Source organism: Orcinus orca, chromosome 20 (genome assembly GCF_937001465.1).
Source record: "Orcinus orca chromosome 20, mOrcOrc1.1, whole genome shotgun sequence".
Classification (NCBI taxonomy): domain Eukaryota; kingdom Metazoa; phylum Chordata; class Mammalia; order Artiodactyla; family Delphinidae; genus Orcinus; species Orcinus orca.
Window position 1 is genome coordinate 27,018,542 of NC_064578.1, and position 20,171 is coordinate 27,038,712.

Consider the following 20,171-nt stretch of genomic DNA (forward strand, 5'->3'; position numbering starts at 1 on the left):
GCTCACTCATGCAACCTGCTGCCTCCACCCAGAGCAGCGGCTTCTTTACTTCTTCTCTTCCCAGAAAGATGCTGAGGTTGACAGCTTTTAGCCTGACTCTTATGTTTCTTTGGCAGTTAGAGGCCAGGCTGGCCTGTAAAGGCATCCCCTTCCTTCTCTTTTCATCGGGAGAAAACTTAGAAACTTTTCAATGTTAGAGGCAGAAGAGCTGGGAACCTGAAAGTGGGTTGTGTCTGATTCTAAAAGTTCTTCCCTCTCGCTGTCATTACCTTATGCTGCCACAAAGTGGTGAGTTAGAGATTTGCCTGAGCTGGGTGGTCTTTACCTTCCACTGATTATCCAAAATGTTACAGACTTGGAGCAAGGGAACAGGGTTCTCTCCGGAAAGGTGATAGGGACGAACGCTCTGTGGTTAGCATGCCACTTCCCACCTTGCAGGGGCAAATTCGAAATTGCTTACATTTTCCTACAGGCCTTGACACTGTCAGATGAAGAGGATTTAGGACTTGTTTTGGTGCTCTGGGAGATGACTAGACTAGGGAACTTCTGCTATGCAGACATCTAGGCTGCGTGGGTCTGTGGACCCGCCATCTAACCCCCATCATGCACTGGCTCAGGTCCCTGCAAAGCCATCCCACTTATGTGAAGAGAGAACAGACACATGGTCGGGGGAGGGCCTGGGGGGTAGTTGAGAGGGGTATGGGCCAGCCCTTGATGGGAGAAGGTTTCTGAGATGGTCCTCAGTTTCATGCAGTTGTTTTAGATATTGACTGACTGAGGCCGTTTGCTGTGGGGCCCTCAGGTCTGGGAGGCCTGGCCTCTTAGACCCACAGTCTGTTCTTATGAGCAGTTGTGTCCTGGGTTGAGATTCAGCAACAGGAGAGAAGCTGGCAGGCCTACAGGGAGGCCTCAACCAGAGCCTTTCTGCTTTTACCTATCTTAGGTACTGGGCTTCCAAGTAAGAAGTGTTTGGCAAAATATAAAGTTATGTTACTAAGATTCTTGTTTTGGATTCCAGGGCCCTATCTGGTCACCTCCTTCTTTCTTTGGAGCAAGAGCAGAACTTGTGACTTCTCTGTATTGTGGACAGATCACCCCGGACTGTCACCTGTGAGACAGCTAATTAAAGAGGGATGACAGTGAGCTGGGAGGTTGGGATGCCTGGCCCAGGGATGGGGAACTGAATGGGGGTTGGGCATGGAGACAGCCACCATCCCCTTTGCCGGAGGAGCTGAACCGCCAGCAGACTTCTTTGGTAGCATGTGAAGGGAGCAGATCTCCCAGCCCTGAGCCCCTCTTGCTTCCCTGATGTGGTTTATGTCAATGTGGCGAGTGCAGGCAGATCAGGGAGAGGCCCCGGGAGCAGCTGCATGTCCCTGCCTCAAGCTCACGATTTCTTTCTTCTCTACAGAACCAATCATCAGGGAAGGCAGAGCTTCCCCGCCATTGCTGGCACCCTGCCTCGAAGACCCCCGTCCTGTAGGCAGAGCCTTGTAGTCTGTCTTGGTTAATGACTTGGGCCGCCTGACTAGCCTCTCTCTGTGCCTTGTCTGAGGTCCTCATCCATACCTGATCCTGGGCAGCTTCTCTCTCTGGTGTGGGTCATCTTAAGCGGGGAAACTGAAGCCATTACTCTCCAAACCCTGTTTCATCTTCCCAAGCATGTCGGAAAGCTGGCAGCAGCCACCGCAGACGCAGCCGCAGCAGCCGCAGCCGCCGCAGCCTCAACACCACGCAGAACCACCGCCGGCCCTGGCCGAGCACACACTGACCCCAGGCACAGCTGAGAACCCCCTGGGCTGTGCCGTCTATGGCATCCTTCTGCAGCCTGACCCGGGCCTGCAGCCCCCGCAGCATGCGCCCCTGCAGCCAGCAGGCGAGCCAGGCCCCAAGTGCGGCGTGTGCGGTCACGACCTGGCGCACCTGTCCAGCCCGCATGAGCACCAGTGCCTGGCAGGCCACGACCGCTCGTTCCAGTGCACGCAGTGTCTCAAGATCTTCCACCAGGCTACCGACCTGCTGGAGCACCAGTGCGTGCAGGCCGAACAGAAGCCTTTTGTCTGTGGCGTCTGCAAGATGGGCTTCTCGCTGCTCACGTCGCTGGCGCAGCACCACAGTGCGCACAGCGGCACTGGGGGCCTCGTGAAATGTTCCATCTGCGAGAAGACCTACAAGCCCGCCGAGGCGGCTGAGCCCGCGGCCACGGCCGCCCCTTCGCTGCCCCCGGCACCCCCTCCGCCCGCCGTAGCCCCTGCAGAACAGGCCGACAAGCCCTACAGCTGCCCCATCTGCCAGAAGCCCTTCAAGCACCTGTCGGAGCTCTCGCGGCACGAGCGCATCCACACAGGCGAGAAGCCCTACAAGTGCACGCTGTGTGACAAGAGCTTCAGCCAGTCGTCCCACCTGGTGCACCACAAGCGCACGCACAGCTCGGAGCGGCCGTACAAGTGCGCGGTTTGCGAGAAGACCTTCAAGCACCGCTCGCACCTGGTGCGCCACATGTACGCACACTCGGGCGAGCACCACCTGTTCCGCTGCAACGTGTGCGAGCTGCACTTCAAGGAGTCATCCGAGCTGCTGCAGCACCCGTGCACGCCCAGCGGGGAGCGGCCCTTCCGCTGCGGCGAGTGCCAGAAGGCCTTCAAGCGGCCGTCGGACCTGCGGCAGCACGAGCGCACGCACAGCGCCGAGCGGCCCTTCAAGTGCGACCTGTGCCCCATGGGCTTCAAGCAGCAGTATGCGCTGATGCGGCACCGGCGCACGCACAAGACCGAGGAGCCCTTCAAGTGCGGCCTGTGCGAGAAGGGCTTTGGGCAGCCCAGCCACCTGCTTTACCACCAGCACGTGCACACCCTCGAGACCCTCTTCAAGTGCCCTGTGTGCCAGAAGGGCTTCGACCAGTCGGCCGAGCTGCTGCGGCACAAGTGCCTGCCGGGCGCGGCCGAGCGGCCCTTCAAGTGCCCGGTGTGCAACAAGGCCTACAAGCGGGCGTCGGCTCTGCAGAAGCACCAGCTGGCCCACTGCTCGGCCGCCGAGAAGCCTCTGCGCTGCACCCTGTGTGAGCGCCGCTTCTTCTCGTCCTCCGAGTTCGTGCAGCACCGCTGCGACCCGGCCCGCGAGAAGCCGCTCAAGTGCCCGGACTGTGAGAAGCGCTTCAAGTACGCCTCCGACCTGCAGCGGCACCGGAGGGTGCACACGGGCGAGAAACCCTACAAGTGCCCCAACTGCGACAAGGCCTTCAAGCAGCGTGAGCACCTCAACAAGCACCAGGGCGTGCACGCCCGGGAGCAGCAGTTCAAGTGCGTATGGTGTGGCGAGCGCTTCCTGGACGTGGCCCTGCTGCAGGAGCACAGCGCGCAGCACAGCGCCGCCGCCGCTGCGGCCGAGGGCGCCTACCAGGTAGCCGCCTGCCTGCCCTGAGTCCCCGCCGCGGCCCCCACCAGGCCCGGCCCGGCCTCCTCGCACCCATCCCTGCACCCGGCTCGGTGTTCTGAGGGAGGCCCTGGGCAGGTGGAGGGTGTGGGTGCCTGGCACTCCCGGTACAGGCCTGGGTGGGGAGCGGGGGCGGCAGATTGCTGTGGCTGGTCCTGACCCCACAGACCTCTTTCCCATCACAGGATTCACTTTCTTGAGAGACCTCAGCCTCCCTTGTCTCTGGGGGCCTGGAACCAGGCTGGAAGTCAAATGGCCTCTCTCCACCCCAACGAGGGGGTGGTGCTAGCCCAACCTTCCCAGACCTTTCAGCCTAATTAGAAATCGGATAGGTTAGGAAAGAGGAGGGTCACGGTAGGGCCTGGGAGAAGGGCTGGACTCCAGAGGTAAGCTGGGTGTAGGGCATCCCCCTTCAGGTTGCTGTTTGAGGGAGAAGGCCAGCTCCGTGGTGTAGTCCTGGAACGAGGAGGGCAAACTGTGAGCCACCGGCCTCTCCGTCAGCTTCAGCCAGGGGCGATGCATCCTCCAGGTTTCTGGCAGGCGAGACATACAGGGGTGCTACACACCTGTGGGCTCAGTCTGCTTGGAGAACAATTGGCCCAGCCAGAAGGGAGGAGGCAGAGAAGTTCTCCTGTGACTCACTCAGCCAGGGACAGTGCTGTCCACAGGGAAAGGAGGAAAGGCAGCCTTTGCACCCAGGGCTAATCCCACTGTTTTGGAAGTGCCCCTCCCACCTTTGCGGCATGGTTCCAAGCACTGGTGGGGAATGTGCTCTCAGCCCTACAGAACTACTGATGTGAAAGAGGGGGTTGTTAGATCACCTGGTGCCTGGGAGGAAGCAGGGCCAAGCCTGTGATCTTCCCAGTGGATGGGAACAAGTGTCACCCCTTTGAATTGTGTGAACCAAAGCCTCAAGGGCGTGGCCCTAATCAGGCCGCCCCAGCCCTGCTTCAGGGCCAAGACCATGCCTGGGTACCCAGGGTAGGGGAGGTGAAAGGACCATGGGAACGCCTCTGACCTCACAGTGCCCTCCCAGCCCATGCGCACCCTCCCCCATCAGTCTGGTTGCTGGCTTGTACTTCAGGGGTCTTGCTCTACCAAGATGCTCTGGACAACATCCAGCTACTTCCAAGGCCATAGTGTTCTCCTTCGGGTCCTCCTAGGGTCCCCCTAGGTCTCTGGCTGCCCACTAGGCTCATGGAGCCGAGGGTGTCCAGGATAAGGAGTGGGCAGGGGAAGAGGGTTGTTAAGGAAACCGGTAGGTAGATGGAGTCGATTGGTATTGCTTGATGGCCGGGACTGTCCTCGGGAAGGCCAGAAGACCTTTACTATCAAAATGATTCTCTTGAACCCAGCTCTGCCCCACCCTCTCCCAGCCCCCTTCCCTGGGTCTTAAAAGGAGACTTTAATCAGTGCCCACCCCAAGATCCCAGAGGAGCAGGGAGACCTGTCTTGTCCCACTCTCACCTTCAGAAGTCTGAAAAGCCCTCATCCCCCCCTCTGCCTAGGTTCCCTTCCTGTGCCCGCAGAGCGGGGCTGGGCCTTCCCCTGGGGGCTGGCTTTAGTCACAATGCCTCAAAAGACGCGGAACCCAGGCTGACAACAGTCCCAACTGCTAATGTTTTTCTTTCATTTTGCTTTCTAAAAGCAGTTGTTATACTGTTCATAACATTGTATAGTTTAATTTCATGTCATTTTGGATCTTATATAAAATGTGAGAATTTGGATTTTTAAAAAGAATGACTCCATTTTAGATAGCCCTTTTGATGTTAATATATAGTGAGTCCAATGTATGCTTTAGAAGTAAAGACATTGACCTTCACAGACCAAAGCACAGTTTGTTCTGGTAATTCTTCAGAGGGTAATGTTGGGACATGGAGAGGGAGTGAGGTGTGCAGTCCAGGGTGGCAGGCTTGGGATTGGGACATAAGGCTGGGTTCGAATGTTTTGAACATTCCTTTTGTGTGACTTTGGGCAAGTCACTTAACCTCTTTGGGACTCAGTTGCCTCATCTATAAAATGGGGAGGTTAACCCTTGCCTTGCTTGGTTCTTGTGAGAATTAAGTGGAATCGCATACGGCGGCCCTGGTGGGGAAGCTGTGACGATGCTGACGGTACCAACTGCACGACACTTGGGATCCTTGGGCTGTGACCTCTTGACATCCTTGGGGTTTAACTGCAGCCCCTGTAAAGGGAGCTGATCTGTGAGGGACCAGCAGCTCATGGATGGTCAGAAGCTGGGCACTGGGCCTGGTAAGCAGGAGAGCTTGCTTAGCCCCTGTGGAAAATCAGGGTCTGCCTGGAGCAGCTTACAGGCGCCGCCCCCGAGGATCACACGCTCTCACCCCACTCCTGCTCACCCTGTCGCGCGGTGATCCATCTGCATGTCTAGCCCAGCCGCCTGCATCTCAGCCTTCCTGCACCCCTCTTCTGTCCCCTATTCTGTCCCGCAGTGGGCCAACTGCAACTCAGGCTCCTGTTTCTCAAAGGCAAGGGTGGAGGTGGGGAGAGGAAGGTAGAAGCAACTCCCCCCAGGTCTGAGAGCCAGTGGAGGGTGGTCAGGAGGGACCCCTGCCCTGAAGGTAGGGGTGGAGGTGAGGGTAGAAAGAGGATAAGGAGCTACCCACACCACAGAGAGCTCAAAACTGGCTGCAGAAGTCTTAGTGGAGAGGCCAGGGGGGACCCCGGATGTGATCAGGACCCCATGGTCCTCTTACTCCCTCCACGTGTGGCCACAGGAGGACTCTGCCCTTGAGAAGCCGTGTGCAAGCGTCTACCTCTCAGCGAGGACGCCCAGGGCCCCTTGTCCCTGTGCCCAGCTTGAATCCTGGCTTCCTTTCTAGTTCAGTGACCTTAGGCAAAACCCACCCACCTCGCAGAGACTCCTGGAAAGCACTGGCACGTGTTGGGTGCTTTATAGCTTCAGGTTGCTCTTCCTGAACAGATGGTGTTTTGCGTGTGCCAGGGGCCACAGGAGCCCTGGATGGGCCCACATGGAGGGTGCAATGACTTTTTCTTCCTTTGTCCCCACCTTGCCTCCCCTCACAAAGCAGTGGGGCTCCCACCTGGGCCAAAACCAGGGCCATGAATGGAGCCCTGGCCTGGGGGCCTGTGTGTTCAGGCTCAGGTCTTAGACCTTTGATAACAAGTGATCACAGGCAGGCTCTGTTCCTCTTGGGGTCTTGATTCCATCTGAAGCAGAGGTCTTGACCTCTGATCTCTAAGGGTCCTTAGAGACCTGTCGCTCTGATTCTGGGAAGGTAACCGGATCAACCCGTGGCCCCTATTCCCCTTCCTGCCTCTCTCGGCCTCCAGTCTGCTCCCCACCTGTCTCATTCTGGTCTCTCTTGATTGTAAGTGACAGGAACAGCGCAAACTGGCTTAAGCAGCCACACACTGTACCTGGCCACACACACAGGTACCTCTCCCACCTACCTGCCCAGGAGCCCCGCCGCTTCCTGTGTCCCATAGCTGATGTGAGGCCCCATCTCTTAGAGCATGGAATTTTCATGGGGGAACTTCAGGTGCTGTGGCTAGGGCTACAAACTAGCACTATCACCTTTAATCTCCGGGTAATCATTCCCTTTGCCCCAACCACTGACAGGATGGGAAGAACGTGGTACCTTGGGGTGAGGGGTGACATGTGGATGAGGGCCAGAGGAGCGAGAGCGAGAGGCTGACATAAATTCACACTCTGGAGTTAATAATTTCCCCTTCCTGGGGAAAGAGGCACTGCTGGGTGGGATGGGGGTCCCTTTTCCTGGGTCCTCGAAGTCATTGCCAGAGCAAGCTGGGCTACCAAAGACAGCTTCCCTAGGGAGCCCATCATTTGACGGCTCTGTCAGACTCCCACTGTGCGGCTGGCTCTGTGCTCAGCCTCCCAGGGGGGCAGTGGGAGAGGACCCTGCTCTCCAGGGGTGGAGCCTGTGCTCGTGAACCACTGTGGCAGCGCTGTGCTGTCGTAGTTAAGAGCACAACAGTCAGGCCTGGCTGGAGTCCCGCCTCTGCCACTCATCAGCACCAAAGCTTTGGGAAGGTTTTTGGACCTCTTTGGGCCTCATTTTCCTCATCTGTGAAATGGAGCCATTAATGCTCTCTTCTGGGCTTAGGGTGAGGGTCCCATGAAATGACCTGAGTGGAGTGTTTGCCACATAGTGGCCACTCAGGAAAGCAGAGGACTGGGAGGTCAGGGGCAGAAGGGAGCCAGCCTAGCTCTCCTACCTGAGCGTCAGGGCTCTCCCACACGCACCCTGCTACACAAGACCTTTCCCATCCACCAGCTGGTCTGAGCCTCATACCATCTCCATGAGATGGGCAGGGCAGACCTGAGGAAGTGTTTTGTGCTGATCCTTGAGAAGTCTAGGCGCTTCCCAAAGCCGTACGCTTAGTGATGAGAGAGGCCTGGCATTGTGGGGTCTGGCTAGGTGGGGGGATAGGTGGCGGGGTGGGACCGCCTGGGCTCTGAGCCCACAGACCTCCAGCTTCAGCCACTGAAGCCCGGGGCTCTGGCTCCAGCCCACTCTTTGCGGGCCAGGAAGCCGGGAACAATGGCCGGGACTGGTGCTGGCACCAGGGCTGGCCATGGAAGCAGGAAAGCTCTCCACCAGCAGGCAGAGGGGGCAGCCAGCCCTCGGGCCTGCTCTCAGCTCCTTGAGGGACTGCAGCCTCCGTTTTCTGTCCTGCCATCTGTGCAGAGGCAGCTCCATAGAGAGCCTCCCCCAGACCTCCCAGTCCCCAGCCTCATCCCTCCTCCAGAGCAGGCCCCAGACAGGACCATGGACTGCTCAGGCCTTGGAAATTTGCCCAAGGCCTCTGCGCCTGGGCCGGGCTGGCCTGTGATAAGCTCCGCATCCCATCCTCAAGACGGTGCTTTCTTTGTTCCTTGAAGGTCATGCCTCCAGGAAAAGCCTTGGCCCGCTATTGATTTTTGCAGATTCTGGCAGGAATGCCCAGTCCTCCTTCGGGGCCCTGAAAAGGAGGTCGAGGGGAGGGGCGGAGGTGGGCTGCGGCCCGTGGGGTCTCCCTCCGCACTATGCGTGTGTGTCCATCCCCACTCTGGGTCTGCATTCCTGCCTTTGTTCATCCATAAGCATCACTGAGCACCTGCTGTTTGCCAGACACTGAGCTGGCGCGGCAGAGCATGAAGGTAGAACTTCAGATGAGAGAGTTTTGAGGTTTTCATGTATCAAAAGGTAGGGTCAGAAATGTCAAAGCTGCTGGTATTTAGTACAAAACGTTACCTGTGAGAGTCCTCCCTGACCCTCACCCTGTTCTCCCTGAGCTAGGACCCTTACTCCACCCCTGATCCTCCCCATTGCCAGCCCCAGGGTGAGGGTATGTGTTTTGCGTGTTACTTTGTAATAAACACAACTATTACTTTGTAGTAGTTGTATCATTTAGTCCACGCCCGTGTGTTGGTTCTGGGAGGCCCCAGGCCCCATTCCTGAGTCCCAGATCCTGTTAGAGAGACAAGAGGGGCCGGCGAGTGCAGTATTTCCTAAGAGCCTACGGTGGGCCAGAGGCTATGAGTTAGTCCCCCTGAAACAGCTACGGTTCCTGTCCTCATAGTCTTGGGGAAGAATTGGGGAGAAGGGAGGATTTGAGAGAGGCCTGCCTGGAAGAAAGGGTGAGGTTTGGGTAGGAAGAGATGGGGAAAGCATTTCAGGTGGGAGGAAGGCGTTGACTAAAGGTTAGGAGGCAGACAGGAGCCTGGGTGTTTGAAACAGCAAGGAGACTGGTGATGCCGTTGTGGGTAGGGGTAGCGCATGGAGGCCCAGGGCCTGGGTACTGGATTGGGATCAGGCCAGGAAGTCCTGGAGGCTGGGCTGTCCCCAAGGCAATGGCCACAGGGAGGATTTCTACTGTGATCTCTCTATGAGGAGCAAAGAGCCCCCTGAGGCTGAGGGAACTTCCAGGCCGGGAGACAGTGGCCCAGGCTGGGTGGCTTCTCTCCATCTCTTGGGATTTTCAACCTGCAGATTCTGCCACTGCCAGTAACTCCAAGAGAACTTTCTGGTGGAACATCTTCTCCTCTCTCTAAGCTCAGGTCGAATGTCCCCACTGGTTTCCCCCCGACTCTTGGCGTGCATCTCTCTCATAGCAGGAAGGCAGTAGAGTATGGTGGCCACAGGCTCAGGGGGTCAGGCAGGCTGGCTTCAATTCCCAGCTCTGCCAATCACCAGCTGTGTGACCATGGGCCAGTCATTTAGCCTTTCTGAGTTCATTTCATCATCTGTAAAATGGGTCTAAAACTGCCCACCTCCTGGGTACTGCAAAGTGCTTAATATTGATACATCGCCTTTGCACGTAAAAAATAGCAAGTGCATGCTTGCTACTTGTTAATGCGCGTCTGCTCTGTATTTCCTTTATTCTTGGGCACATATTTTTATATCTACGAAATTAGGATTCAGTGTACAACTGGTGAGGAAGGACCTAATCAAATTCCTAGGCTTGAGGAACATGATCTAGGTGTGCTCACATTCTCACCTTCTGCTTTCAGGTTTGAATCAGCTGGGTTTACCTCTCTCCTACTGGACTAGAAGTACCTCTAAGGCAGGCAAGCCTTCTGGTCTGTGTCCCAGCACCCAGCATGGGGTCTGGCGAGGCCTTGAATGTCTGCTGGGCCAAATTCCCAGAGGGACTTGTCCAGTTATTCAGTGTCAAGGAAGCAGGGCCACGAGAAGACACATGGGCGCTTGATTCCCTCTGGTATCTCAGCACGCTCTCTGGAGCTCCCTGACTGCCCCCAGTCTCACACAGGCCAGGACTCCAGCATCTCTGCTATGAGCCTTGGGCAAATCTATTTCTCTCTGAGCTGTCATGTTGGAGGGGACACTCAGGGCTGAAGAATGTGGCTCTCACACCTCAGGGGCCTTCGCCAATGGCTTCCCAAGGTTCAATCCAGGTGGACTGCCCCTGGGCTTGGAGGAAAGTGCTTCTTCCTGCATGAAATGGCAGGAAGCTGGATACCTCCTTGACAGGCCCCCAAGGAGGAAAGGGCTCTGATCTGCTTACCACTTCCCATCCCCTCCTCCCCACGCTCCTGTCTCCTGCCCTGTTGTCAGCAGAGCCCCATACTTCAGGACAGAGAGACAGACTCCTTCCCTCACCTCGGTATAAGGGTGATGATCTCCAACACCACCCCCAAAAGAAATTAAAATCAGCTTCGAATTTGTAAGGCAGGCTCTGCCTGCATATCAGACAACAAAACAACTCATTTCCTTGTTTATTACCCAAGGTTGAACAAAAGACCCCCATTCTGGGAAATAACTTATTCTACGAATATTGAGCACAAACTATATGTGAGTACTGTGGCAAGTGCTGGGACTGAATTTGAGTCCTGGGTTCTGGTTTTGGCTGGAGCCTTTCCCTGATCTGGGCCTCAGTTTTCCCATCTGTGAAGTAGAGTAGCTTTGGTTCTGCTCACTCTCCTGGGTGCTTATGGAGTATGAGGCCTGGAGGAGGTGATGTGTTCTAACCAGTATAACACAGGGTCCAGAGGTGAGGGGCTGGTATTATTGTTTTAAACTCCTTCCACCTGAGACCAGGCTTGCATCCACTAGGTGCTCAGTAAATATTAGTGGAAGGGGATGAGGAGGATGTAAGTCAGGGTTTCCTAACCTTTGTGGGCACTGACTCGCCTGAGAATCAGATGAAAACAAGGAGACTTTCCATGGAAAATGCACATGTGGGTGGACCCACGGTTTTGCACATGATTTCAGAGGGTTCGTGGATCCCTGAGGCCTCAGATCCTAGCACCAGAAGTCCTGTTCAAACAGTTCTTGAGCTTGGTGGCTATTTACCCTGATCTGGGTCTGTCCTTGCAGACTGGCCACAGGTGGGATGGTATTTGGAAGGTCCTGGAGCTAAATGCTGATGCTGGCGGCTCTAACACCCAGCCACGCCGAGACACTCTTCTTTAGCCCAAAACTTTGAGCAGGGTTATTCTGGACCTGGCGCAGGAGCCCCACGGCTGTCCCCAGCACATCAGGCCTCCTTTCTGTAGGTTGGTAGGCAGATGAGGGCTAGTCCTGAAGCTATGTGAATAGAGCAGATAACTTTTTGCTTACATGGTATGTTCATTGGCGGTGCTTTGGGGAGAGGAAACTTTCTTCTCTGAGTGGGCTTGGGCACCTCATCTTACTTCCACACTCAGTTGCTTCACAGGGAATAGAGACCATAGGCCAACCCTCCAGGGCCTGATTCCACTTCTTCAGGGGAACCCTGGGCCCAGGGAGGCCCCCAGCACACACTGGGATGGCAAGGGCTTCTGAGAGAGGTGTCTAAAATCCCTTTCGAGCCCCCTCTTTTCTCTTTAGGGCTCAAGTTCAGAGTCTGAGGTGGAAGGGGCTTTGTTGTAGGGTTATGAGCAGGGGAACGGGGTCACAAAGGAAAACTAATTCTCAGGCAGGCCTGCCTCTGTACCTCATCCCTGGCGGGGCCCTGGGGCCTAGACCCTAATTCTCTACCTGGGGTCACCAGACATCTTTCCCAACTCCCCCCACCGCCACCAGTCCTCCAGGAGTTGGCAGGAGGCAGGTAAGGGCAAGACATCCTGAGGTCCTGAGGTCCTGACCCTCCCCCAGCCCCTGCACCACACACACACACACACACACACACACACACACACACACACACACACTCTCACACACACACACACACACACACACACACACACACACACACACGGGTGTGGTGCCTCCTTATGGAGCATAAGGTTTATTTCCAGTCAGGCTAAACTCTTAGGGAGATCGGTGCTGCCACCATACACCCTCTGTCCTGCTGGGGACCCTGAGGTGGCATGGTTCGGCAGCCTGGGGATCGGCCTCCTTTTCAGATCAACGCCAGGGGGTCATCAGGTAGTTGACACGACTGTGGAAAGAAACAGGTGAGGTGGGGGCCTCTAGGATGTCCTGGGGAAAAATCAGGCTGTCCTTCTCTAGGCCTTCCCCACCAAACCCACCTTCCTGCCCTCGAGGCTCTGAAAACACAGCTTCTGTCCTGTCTCTCTATGGCTCAAGAGCCCTCAACGGCTCCCTATTACCTTTAATATATTTTTGGCTGGTCTGTTTGACTTTCGAGCCCCACTTCCAGTTTGCCTCATCTTTATCTCCCGTGAGCTTTACTCACTTTTCAATCATTTAGTGAGCCTACTCTGGCAGGCATTATATAGCAGTTAAAAAGAAAAAAAGCTTTCCCTTGTGTGTGCACAGGGTGGGTGAGAGAAGGCAAACTTTCATCAATAATTATAATGCAATAGCCTGTGTGCTCTAAGATGGAGAGGGATGCACATACGGAGACCAACTGGAGGGGGGTTGGAGCTGGAGGGGAAAGGCAGAAGGTCAGAGAAGACTTCAAGGACAATGGGACACCTGGGCTGGGCTTTAAAGTGTAAGGAGTTTTCCAGGCAGAGGCAGAAAGATCACGTAGGTGCTGAAACAGCACAAGCAAAGATATGGAGTGTTTGGTTGCTTGGTTTGGGTTGCACGCAGGAGTCTGGTACTGCTGAAGTGTAGGGAATGGGGCTGGAGAGGTGGGAGATGGCCAAATTATGAAGGTGCTTGAATATCTTGCATTCTTCTCCTGGGAACACTTGTCCCAGCCCTTACCACTTCACCTGCTTCCTGGAAGGCAAATTCTTGGCTCCTTACATTATATTTCTTATATGTCTGTTTACTCTTCCAGTCCCTGCTCTTCTCCTAGGTAACCCCGCCCCCCCAATCCCCCTAACCCCCGTCTTTGCCTTTTGGCCTCCTCTGGGCCAAATCGGGAGGGAAAGGCACTCTACTCCCTCCATCTCCCAGTGGGCTGCACTTTTGCCTGGCGAAGATCTCTCCAGCGGAAGACCTTCGCGCCCCCCTGACATCATCCGGGAGGGTACCAATTCTCTGGCGCCTCCCTCACGAGGGCCCGCGCGCTGCCTGACTGGGGGGCGTGGCCAAATGTGGGGTGGGGTCGGGGTCATTTCCCACCCGCCCCCCACCCCCACTGCAGTTGGAGCCCTACCTGTAGATCGAGCCGAAGCGTCGGATAGCATTCCTGCAAAAGAGAGAGGAGGGTGAGGCCGAGGTGAGGAAGGGTGACCCTTTCTGGGAACAAACACATCGGCAGGCGCCATCCCACCAAGATTACACTGCACCTTCGCCCCACCTTAACTCCTCCACTCTGAAAGGTGGAGTTGCTAGGGACTGGATGACAGGATGTTCCGTTTGGTAGGAATTAAACATTTAGTCATTTTGAAATCGCAATTTTCTTGTGGTGTTTTGGAGCCAATCAATTCTTCCTAGGTCTCACATTTTCAAGGACCACTAGGTATGCGGTGGTGAAAGCAGCCAAGACCCCATTCTCCTTCCGCCAGGTATGGGGCCCCCGGGGTCTGTGGGGTCACTTACAGGGAGTCGAAAGGCAGGGGCTTCTGTCCATAGCGATCCAGGCTGGGATTCTGGTTAAGACAGAACTGGGGCGGGCCAGAGGAATGCGGGGGGGTCCACTGAGTAGAGGGGAGACGGACTCCCCCGCCGAGGCCCCGCACAGCACTCTCTGCTGGGGATCTTGGCCCTGGGCACTGGGAGACCTTACTCTCGGTCTCCTCTCCCCCTCCCCGACCCCGTGTTAGCCGCTTCTCTCCCACCCCTGCCCCGCCAGGGACGGAGCAGTGCGCCTACCTACCCGCCAGTTCTGGGTCACCTCCGGCTTCAAGTACCGCACCGCATTGCCGCTGAAACTCTCGACTGCGGAGAGAGCGCCCACATCTGGCACCCCGGCCAGCCCAGAGCAAGCCCCGCCCCTACTCTTACCTGAGCCCCGCCCCTAGATCAAGCCACGCCCACGCCTGCTCCTAGAACCAGTCCCCCCTCCGGACTAAGCTCCGTCAGTCCCAGAACCAACCCTGCCCTCCACCTCCACCACACTGGCTCCCACTGGCTCGGACCTGGCCCCGCCCCCTCCCCAGGTCAAGCCCTGTCTCTATGAACCTCAATCTGTCTGGGTCCAGCCCGCTCTGAGTGCCCCAGCTGCTCCTATCTCCTAGACCTGTCTTTGTCAGAGCCCACCCCCGAAGACCCCCGCCCGCGGTCAGCGCTCGGGGTCAGGGCTCTAGGGACCCAGCGGCCCAGTTGTCTCTCCCACACTAAGGCATCCTGCCCGCCGGTGGACTGACCCTTCTTGCTCGGGCAGGGCAGCTTGCATTCGCCGGCAGAGGACACGAAGCGGGACCAGTCCTCGATGGCGCGCGTGAAGGTGGGCCAGTCGACCCTGTTGATGCCCGGTGCGATGGGCGCCAGCTTTCCCTCGCGGCACCTATTTCGGAGCCTCTGGCTGGTCGCCGTGATGTCCTGCCAGGACGAAGGGAGTCAGGGCGCGGGGGGAGGCACTTGAACCATCTGACCCAGGGGGTTCCTGAAGCCCCTGAAGGAGATGCGAAGGGGGTAGGGTCCCAAGCTGGTAGCTGAGGAAGTGCGTGGGAGTAGAGCCCAGCATTCGAGGTGCTTGGGGCTGGGTGCACGCGGGACCTTCAGGTCCCCAGAGCAAACCCAGGGCCAGGGGCAAAGGACACTCACCAAGCACTGCAGGGATTTGTTGGGGACACTGAGGAGTGTGAAGTAGGCATTGTCAAAGTCATCTAAAGGAGAAAGAGAAAGGGAGGAGTCCACCAGTGGTCACAGGCCCACACAGGAGAGGTTTGGTCCACACTGCTTTAAAAGGTTTTTGAAATACTTGACAACTTAAAAAAAATCTAAGATCAAGTGGATTTTTACTTAACACACCCCATTCAACAAAACAAACTCCAAATAGATAAAAAATTTCAATGTAAAATAATGAAACCATAGACGTACTAGAAGAAAACATGGATAAATTTCTTTATAACCTTAGGGTGGGGGAGGCCTTACCAACTCTAATTCAAAATCAGGTAGCCTAAAGAAAATGTTGATAACTTGGACTACATAGAAATAAACTTCTGCATGGCAACATAAGGAAACATAAGGAAAGTCAAAAGACAAATGGGAAAAGAATATTTCCATTTATTTTGTAGATAGGGTGCAATTTCCCTAATATTGAAAGAATTCCTATAAATCAAGACAAAATAGAATAAAATAAAACAAAATAGAAGAAAAAGAGAAAAAAAGAAAAATAGGTAAACAGTCTGCACAGGTAGTTCACACACAAACACAAGAAATACAAATGGTCCCTAAACTATGAAAAGACACTCAGCTTCATTCATAATAAGATGCATGCATATTCAAACTACATTGATACCAATTTTTCATATCAGATTGGAAAGAATCCAAAAGTTAGTGCAGTTATCAGAAACAGGGCCATTGCCATATGTTGCCAGCGGGGGGGGGGGTATAAATTGATTCGAGTCTACGGAAGGAAATTGGCATTATCTATTGGAATTATAAATACACATACCTTTTGACCCTATAGTCCCACTTCTGGGAATTTATCCTACTTCACAGTTGCACAACTGGGAAATGATGTGGGTAGAAAGTTTACCCATTTCAGCATAGTTTGCAATAGAAAATGATTGGAAATAACTCAAGAGTCTGTCATTAATGGACTGGTTAAATAAACTATGATACATCCTCACTATGCCTTGATTAAAAATCAGTAGAGGAAGTTCTTGATTCAAACCCTTCCAAGGTGCAGAAGAGTATATGCCTTTATATGGCTTTAAAGCCTAAAATTGAGACGATTGGAGGCAAAGAAGAATATAGATTCAGGTCATCACCTAACCAAGTCATCAAACGTAGCATCATGAATAGTGGGATAATGACATTATGTGCCTCCTTCTGAGCCATCATGGCAAATATGGCCTCCAACACCTGTGAAACCTTCTACAATCAAGCTTCTACATCTATCTTCTATTTCCCAGAAAATAGACTATCAAGGTAGACAACACCATAAAGAAACAGTCACTCAAATTCACAGTGTAGGACTCCTCTACAATAAAACTGTTTTGGACTCTTTAAAAAGTTAATATTATGAGGGAAAAAGGGAAAGTGGGTAGACTGTTTTAGACTAAGATCTTAGTGAACTTGAGGGGCGTGCTTAGGTGGGAGGATAAGGAGTGCGGGGGCAGCAGGAGCTGTGGCTGAGGAGGAGGACACAGCTCAGGGAGGGCTAATCTCAGGGGTCTGGGCTTCCTGGGGAGGTAGATAAGAACCTCTGAAGACTGGGGATGGGGAAATAATAGTTGGGGAAAACTGGGGATGTTTTAATATGGACTGAATATTAGATATTAGGGAATTATTTTTAACTTTCCTAGATGTGATAATGGTATTGAGGTTGTTTCTATCATTGGGAACTGCTTGCTAAAGTGTGTGTGTGTGTGTCTGTGTGTGTGTGTGTGTGTGTGTGTGTGTGTGAGAGAGAGAGAGAGAGAGAGAGAGAGAGAGAGAGAGAGAATGAAAACAAATGTGTCAAAACATTAATTGAAGCAGGTGGAAGGTAATGAATGTTCATAGTATTAGTCTTTCAACCTTCCTCTATGTTTGAATATGTTCCTAATAAAAAAAGTTGGGGAGGAAGAGAATAGGTTGTATTTACAGTAGTAAACAATGGAAGGATTCAGCAGGAGCTCAGAGTGGTTACCTGTAAGTGGGGATGGCGGGGGAGGAGTGAGAATTTTTAAAATGTACATTGTTACAGCATTTTGAATTTTGAAACTGTGACTCCATTGCTTTTATTAAAAACATACTTGCAATAATCAAGAGCTCTCCCTAAAAATCGAGACTCTTGGCCTCTCCTGGAAGCCAGGAAATTGGTAGAACTGTGCTGACCTTTCCCACACAGTATCAGCAGGACCCCATAGCTGCTCCCCTTTGGAGGGGGGTGTTGGGACTCCACCTCACCTTTCACCCCTTCCCCCCACTGTGTCCCCACCCACTTCCTGTATTTGTGTTTCCCATCCTGGCCCTGCAGGGGTCTCTGTGGGGCCTCTGGAGATCTCCCTATAGTCTCTGACACCCTCACTCCACCTGCCACCGGGGTCTGAACCTGGGTATCACCCTGGACTCCTCACTCTTGCCCCTCTACCCACACTGGTACAAATCGTGTTACTTTATCTCCTAAATACCTTCCAAATCCCTCCCCTGTGGCCAGACACTATCACTACTTCCTGAAGACTGTGGTCCCTCCCAGTGTCCTAATCACTCACCCTCCCCCCCATCATCCGCTTCTAGTCTCTCTGGGTCACCCACTCCCCACGGCCCCAATGCTCGGACCTCCTTCCTTCTTAAAGTCTTCAGAGGTTCTTATCTACCTCCCCAGGAAGCCCAGACCCCTGAGATTAGCCCTCCCTGAGCTGTGTCCTCCTCCTCAGCCACAGCTCCTGCTGCCCCCGCACTCCTTATCCTCCCACCTAAGCACGCCCCTCAAGTTCACCAACACCTCACGCAGCTTTTCCCCTCCAGGCCTCTGCAGGTGCCGTTCCCGCTAGCTGGAGCGCCTTTGTTCCAGGCACAGTGTCAGGCACAAAGCAAGCAATTAATAAATGTGCTGGAATGAGTGAGTGTGGGTGTCTGTGTGGCACCGCTATCTCCATCCCCAAGCTTCTCAATCGATGAAGGGTTCTTCCTTAGCCCCGTGTGGCCTTTTACCCCAAAGGCTCCCATGTCCACCTCTCTTTCATGACAGGTGTCTTTCTCTTCCTTTTTCAAAGGGAGAGATGATTGGGCAGAAGTTGTTATTATTGCTATTATTATTCCTCCTCCTCCTGCAACTGTTGGCCTCTGCACAGTTCCCTCTCCATTAATAATACTAACATTATTGTTGAGCACATATTACGTGCCAGGCACTACTCCAAGTGCTTTTCATGCCTTATCTCATTTTAATCTCAAAATAGCCCTGACAGGCCGGCACTGTCAGCATCCCCATTTTACTGATAAGGAAACAGAGGCTCAGACCTGGAGGATACCCAGACAGGGAGGAGCAGAGCTGGGGCGACTCCCTTTACCCCTTTCACCTGCCACTCATGGTTTCTCCCTCCGAGATCTCTCTCCTCCAAACCACCCACGCCATCCCCGAAGGCCCAAAGGGGCTGGTGGTGGCCAGGTGGCCTGACCTTTGCTGCAGTAGGTGGTGGACTGGCAGTGCTCGTCGGAAAGGCAGGCCCTGACGGAGTCCATGTCCATGCGGCGCAGGCTGGGCAGGGCTGGGTGGTAGAGCTGCTGCTTCACGCCGGCCAGCTTGTTGCGTCGCTGTGCCACGGGCAGCAGGGTGGCCGGGGATGCGTACACGTGGGTGGAACCGTCCTCCCAGGGCACCAGGTTGATGATGCAGGCCATGGCTGGGGGGGCAGAGACACCCCAACCAGACACCCTTCTGTGTGGGAACACAACCTTGGCCAGTGCCAATTTGTCTACTCGTCCAACAGGTACTGACCACCTACTGTGTGCCAGGAGCTATGGTGGGTTCAGGGCCGCTCAAATACACACACACACACACACGGGATGTGCTGAGGACCTCGGCAGAGGTCAGTACAGGGGATGTGTGTCTGAGGAGGCTGGAGGATTCAGCGAATGGTCTAAAAAGAGATGCCATTTGTGTCTGTTCTTCAATAATGAGCAGGAAGCGGCAGCAGCAGCAAGTGGATTCACAGTTGAGCTCAGTCTGCCTCTGGGTAATTAATTATGGGCTTCTGGCCTTAGCTAAGGTATCTGGCATTTACTCAACATTCTACAGGGAGACATAGAAAGGTTTTAAATAAGGGGAGAGACCTGATAGACAGGAACTAGAAAAAATATGGCTGGTTCCCCAGTGCTTCGTTTTAAAAAGTGGATATTCCCAGAGCCTTTGAGTCATTTAAACTTTAGTGAGAACTTGTTGAGTCCCGTTGCTTTCTTCCTGACCCCAGTTGGAGGTGAGAGATGGAGGTGGTAGGGAGGTGGGCAGGTGGAGAGAGGACCTTGGGCCATGGAGGAGCACAGAGAGGGCATGGCGACCAGATGGGGAAGCCGGCTCGAAGGCTGGGCCTTCGTGGGGAAGGGACAGGGAAGTGGGAAGTGGGGGTAGAGGGGAGGGAGGGCTCCCTGCTCCTGGTCCGCCACAGTGGTACCTCACCTGCAGGCTATGGGCCCCAGGTGCACAGGCTTACAGGGATTTTCCGCTCTTCCGACTGCTCAATGGGGAAAAGAGGCAGGGAGATGGGCCGAGGCCCAGTGCCTTATGAGGCAGTAGGAGAATAAAGGGACATTCTGCGGAGACAACGCCCATTGCAGCCTGATTGTGAGGGCACCAGCTCCTCGGCAACCAAGACAACCGGAGGCTCCGAGGAGAAGGGTCTGCTGCCAGGGGTCCTTGCACTGGCCCCCTCTTTCAGCCTTCCTGAAGGATGCTGTCTCCCAGGCCTCACACCAGCTGGGCATGTTGGGAAAATCAGACAAGGAGCTGGGTCTCCCTGGGGGTGGCCATGCCAGGGCTGGCCAGGGCCGGCCAGGGCAGGCTGTGTGACCCTATACTACTTACTGTCTGTCTCTGGGCCTCAAAGCTCCCATCTGTGTTAGGCAAGGGCCCCCGGCCCTGCCGGGAGGAGTGCCTGTGAGCTGGCAGGGCTCACGGACACTTGCTCCCCTCCTCACAAGCCTCACGGAAGAGGGCACTGCCCTGCCTGCCAGTCCTTGAGTCTCCAGAGGTGGCGATTAGTGGCTTCCAGGATCCAGGGTCAGCATAAGGGGATCAGGGAGAGTGGTGGCCTCAGCAGGACAGGGATTAGCAGGTGATACTCTCCCTGCAGGCCT

General features: G+C 54.7%; 3 protein-coding genes across 5 annotated transcripts in view; 2 read left to right on the top strand and 1 right to left on the bottom strand.

Moving 5' to 3' along the window:
• Positions 1-1,662: 1,662 nt before the first annotated feature.
• Positions 1,663-3,251, top strand: ZNF319 (zinc finger protein 319). The gene is made up of 2 exons (XM_033419308.2): positions 1,663-3,199; positions 3,247-3,251. The coding sequence occupies exons 1-2, from the start codon at positions 1,663-1,665 to the stop codon at positions 3,249-3,251; spliced, it is 1,542 nt and encodes a 513-aa protein (XP_033275199.2).
• The window catches only part of CNGB1 (cyclic nucleotide gated channel subunit beta 1), a 91,795-nt gene continuing 74,790 nt past the window's right edge, over positions 3,167-20,171 (top strand). The window contains exon 1 of the mRNA XM_049702859.1: positions 3,167-3,399. Within this exon, the coding sequence (XP_049558816.1) occupies positions 3,306-3,399 (94 nt within the window). The 5' untranslated portion in view covers positions 3,167-3,305. The remainder of the gene's footprint in view (positions 3,400-20,171) is intronic.
• On the bottom strand, positions 12,171-19,582 carry TEPP (testis, prostate and placenta expressed). 3 transcript variants are annotated; one of them, XM_049702862.1, is made up of 8 exons: positions 19,495-19,582; positions 18,497-18,756; positions 14,991-15,052; positions 14,591-14,765; positions 14,101-14,162; positions 13,824-13,888; positions 13,438-13,470; positions 12,171-12,303 (listed from the first exon to the last, which is right to left on the bottom strand). In XM_049702862.1, the coding sequence occupies exons 2-8, from the start codon at positions 18,717-18,719 to the stop codon at positions 12,270-12,272; spliced, it is 654 nt and encodes a 217-aa protein (XP_049558819.1). In that variant the 5' UTR covers positions 18,720-18,756; positions 19,495-19,582; the 3' UTR covers positions 12,171-12,269. The 3 variants fall into 3 exon arrangements, with proteins under 3 accessions (XP_049558819.1, XP_049558818.1, XP_049558820.1); XM_049702861.1 differs by having other exon boundaries at positions 18,497-18,721; positions 19,495-19,550; XM_049702863.1 differs by lacking the exon at positions 13,824-13,888 and having other exon boundaries at positions 18,497-18,721; positions 19,495-19,550.

Bases quoted from the DNA above. Each gene is read 5' to 3' on its own strand.
- ZNF319 (XM_033419308.2), top strand. From the start codon at position 1,663: ATGTCGGAAAGCTGGCAGCAGCCACCGCAGACGCAGCCGCAGCAGCCG.
- TEPP (XM_049702862.1), bottom strand. From the start codon at position 18,719: ATGGCCTGCATCATCAACCTGGTGCCCTGGGAGGACGGTTCCACCCAC. The intron at 14,163-14,590 runs GTCAGTCCACCG...CTCTCTCCGCAG, and splicing joins GCCCTGCCCGAGCAAGAAGG to TCGAGAGTTTCAGCGGCAAT. The intron at 13,471-13,823 runs GTAAGTGACCCC...TCTCTTTTGCAG, and splicing joins CCCCTGCCTTTCGACTCCCT to GAATGCTATCCGACGCTTCG.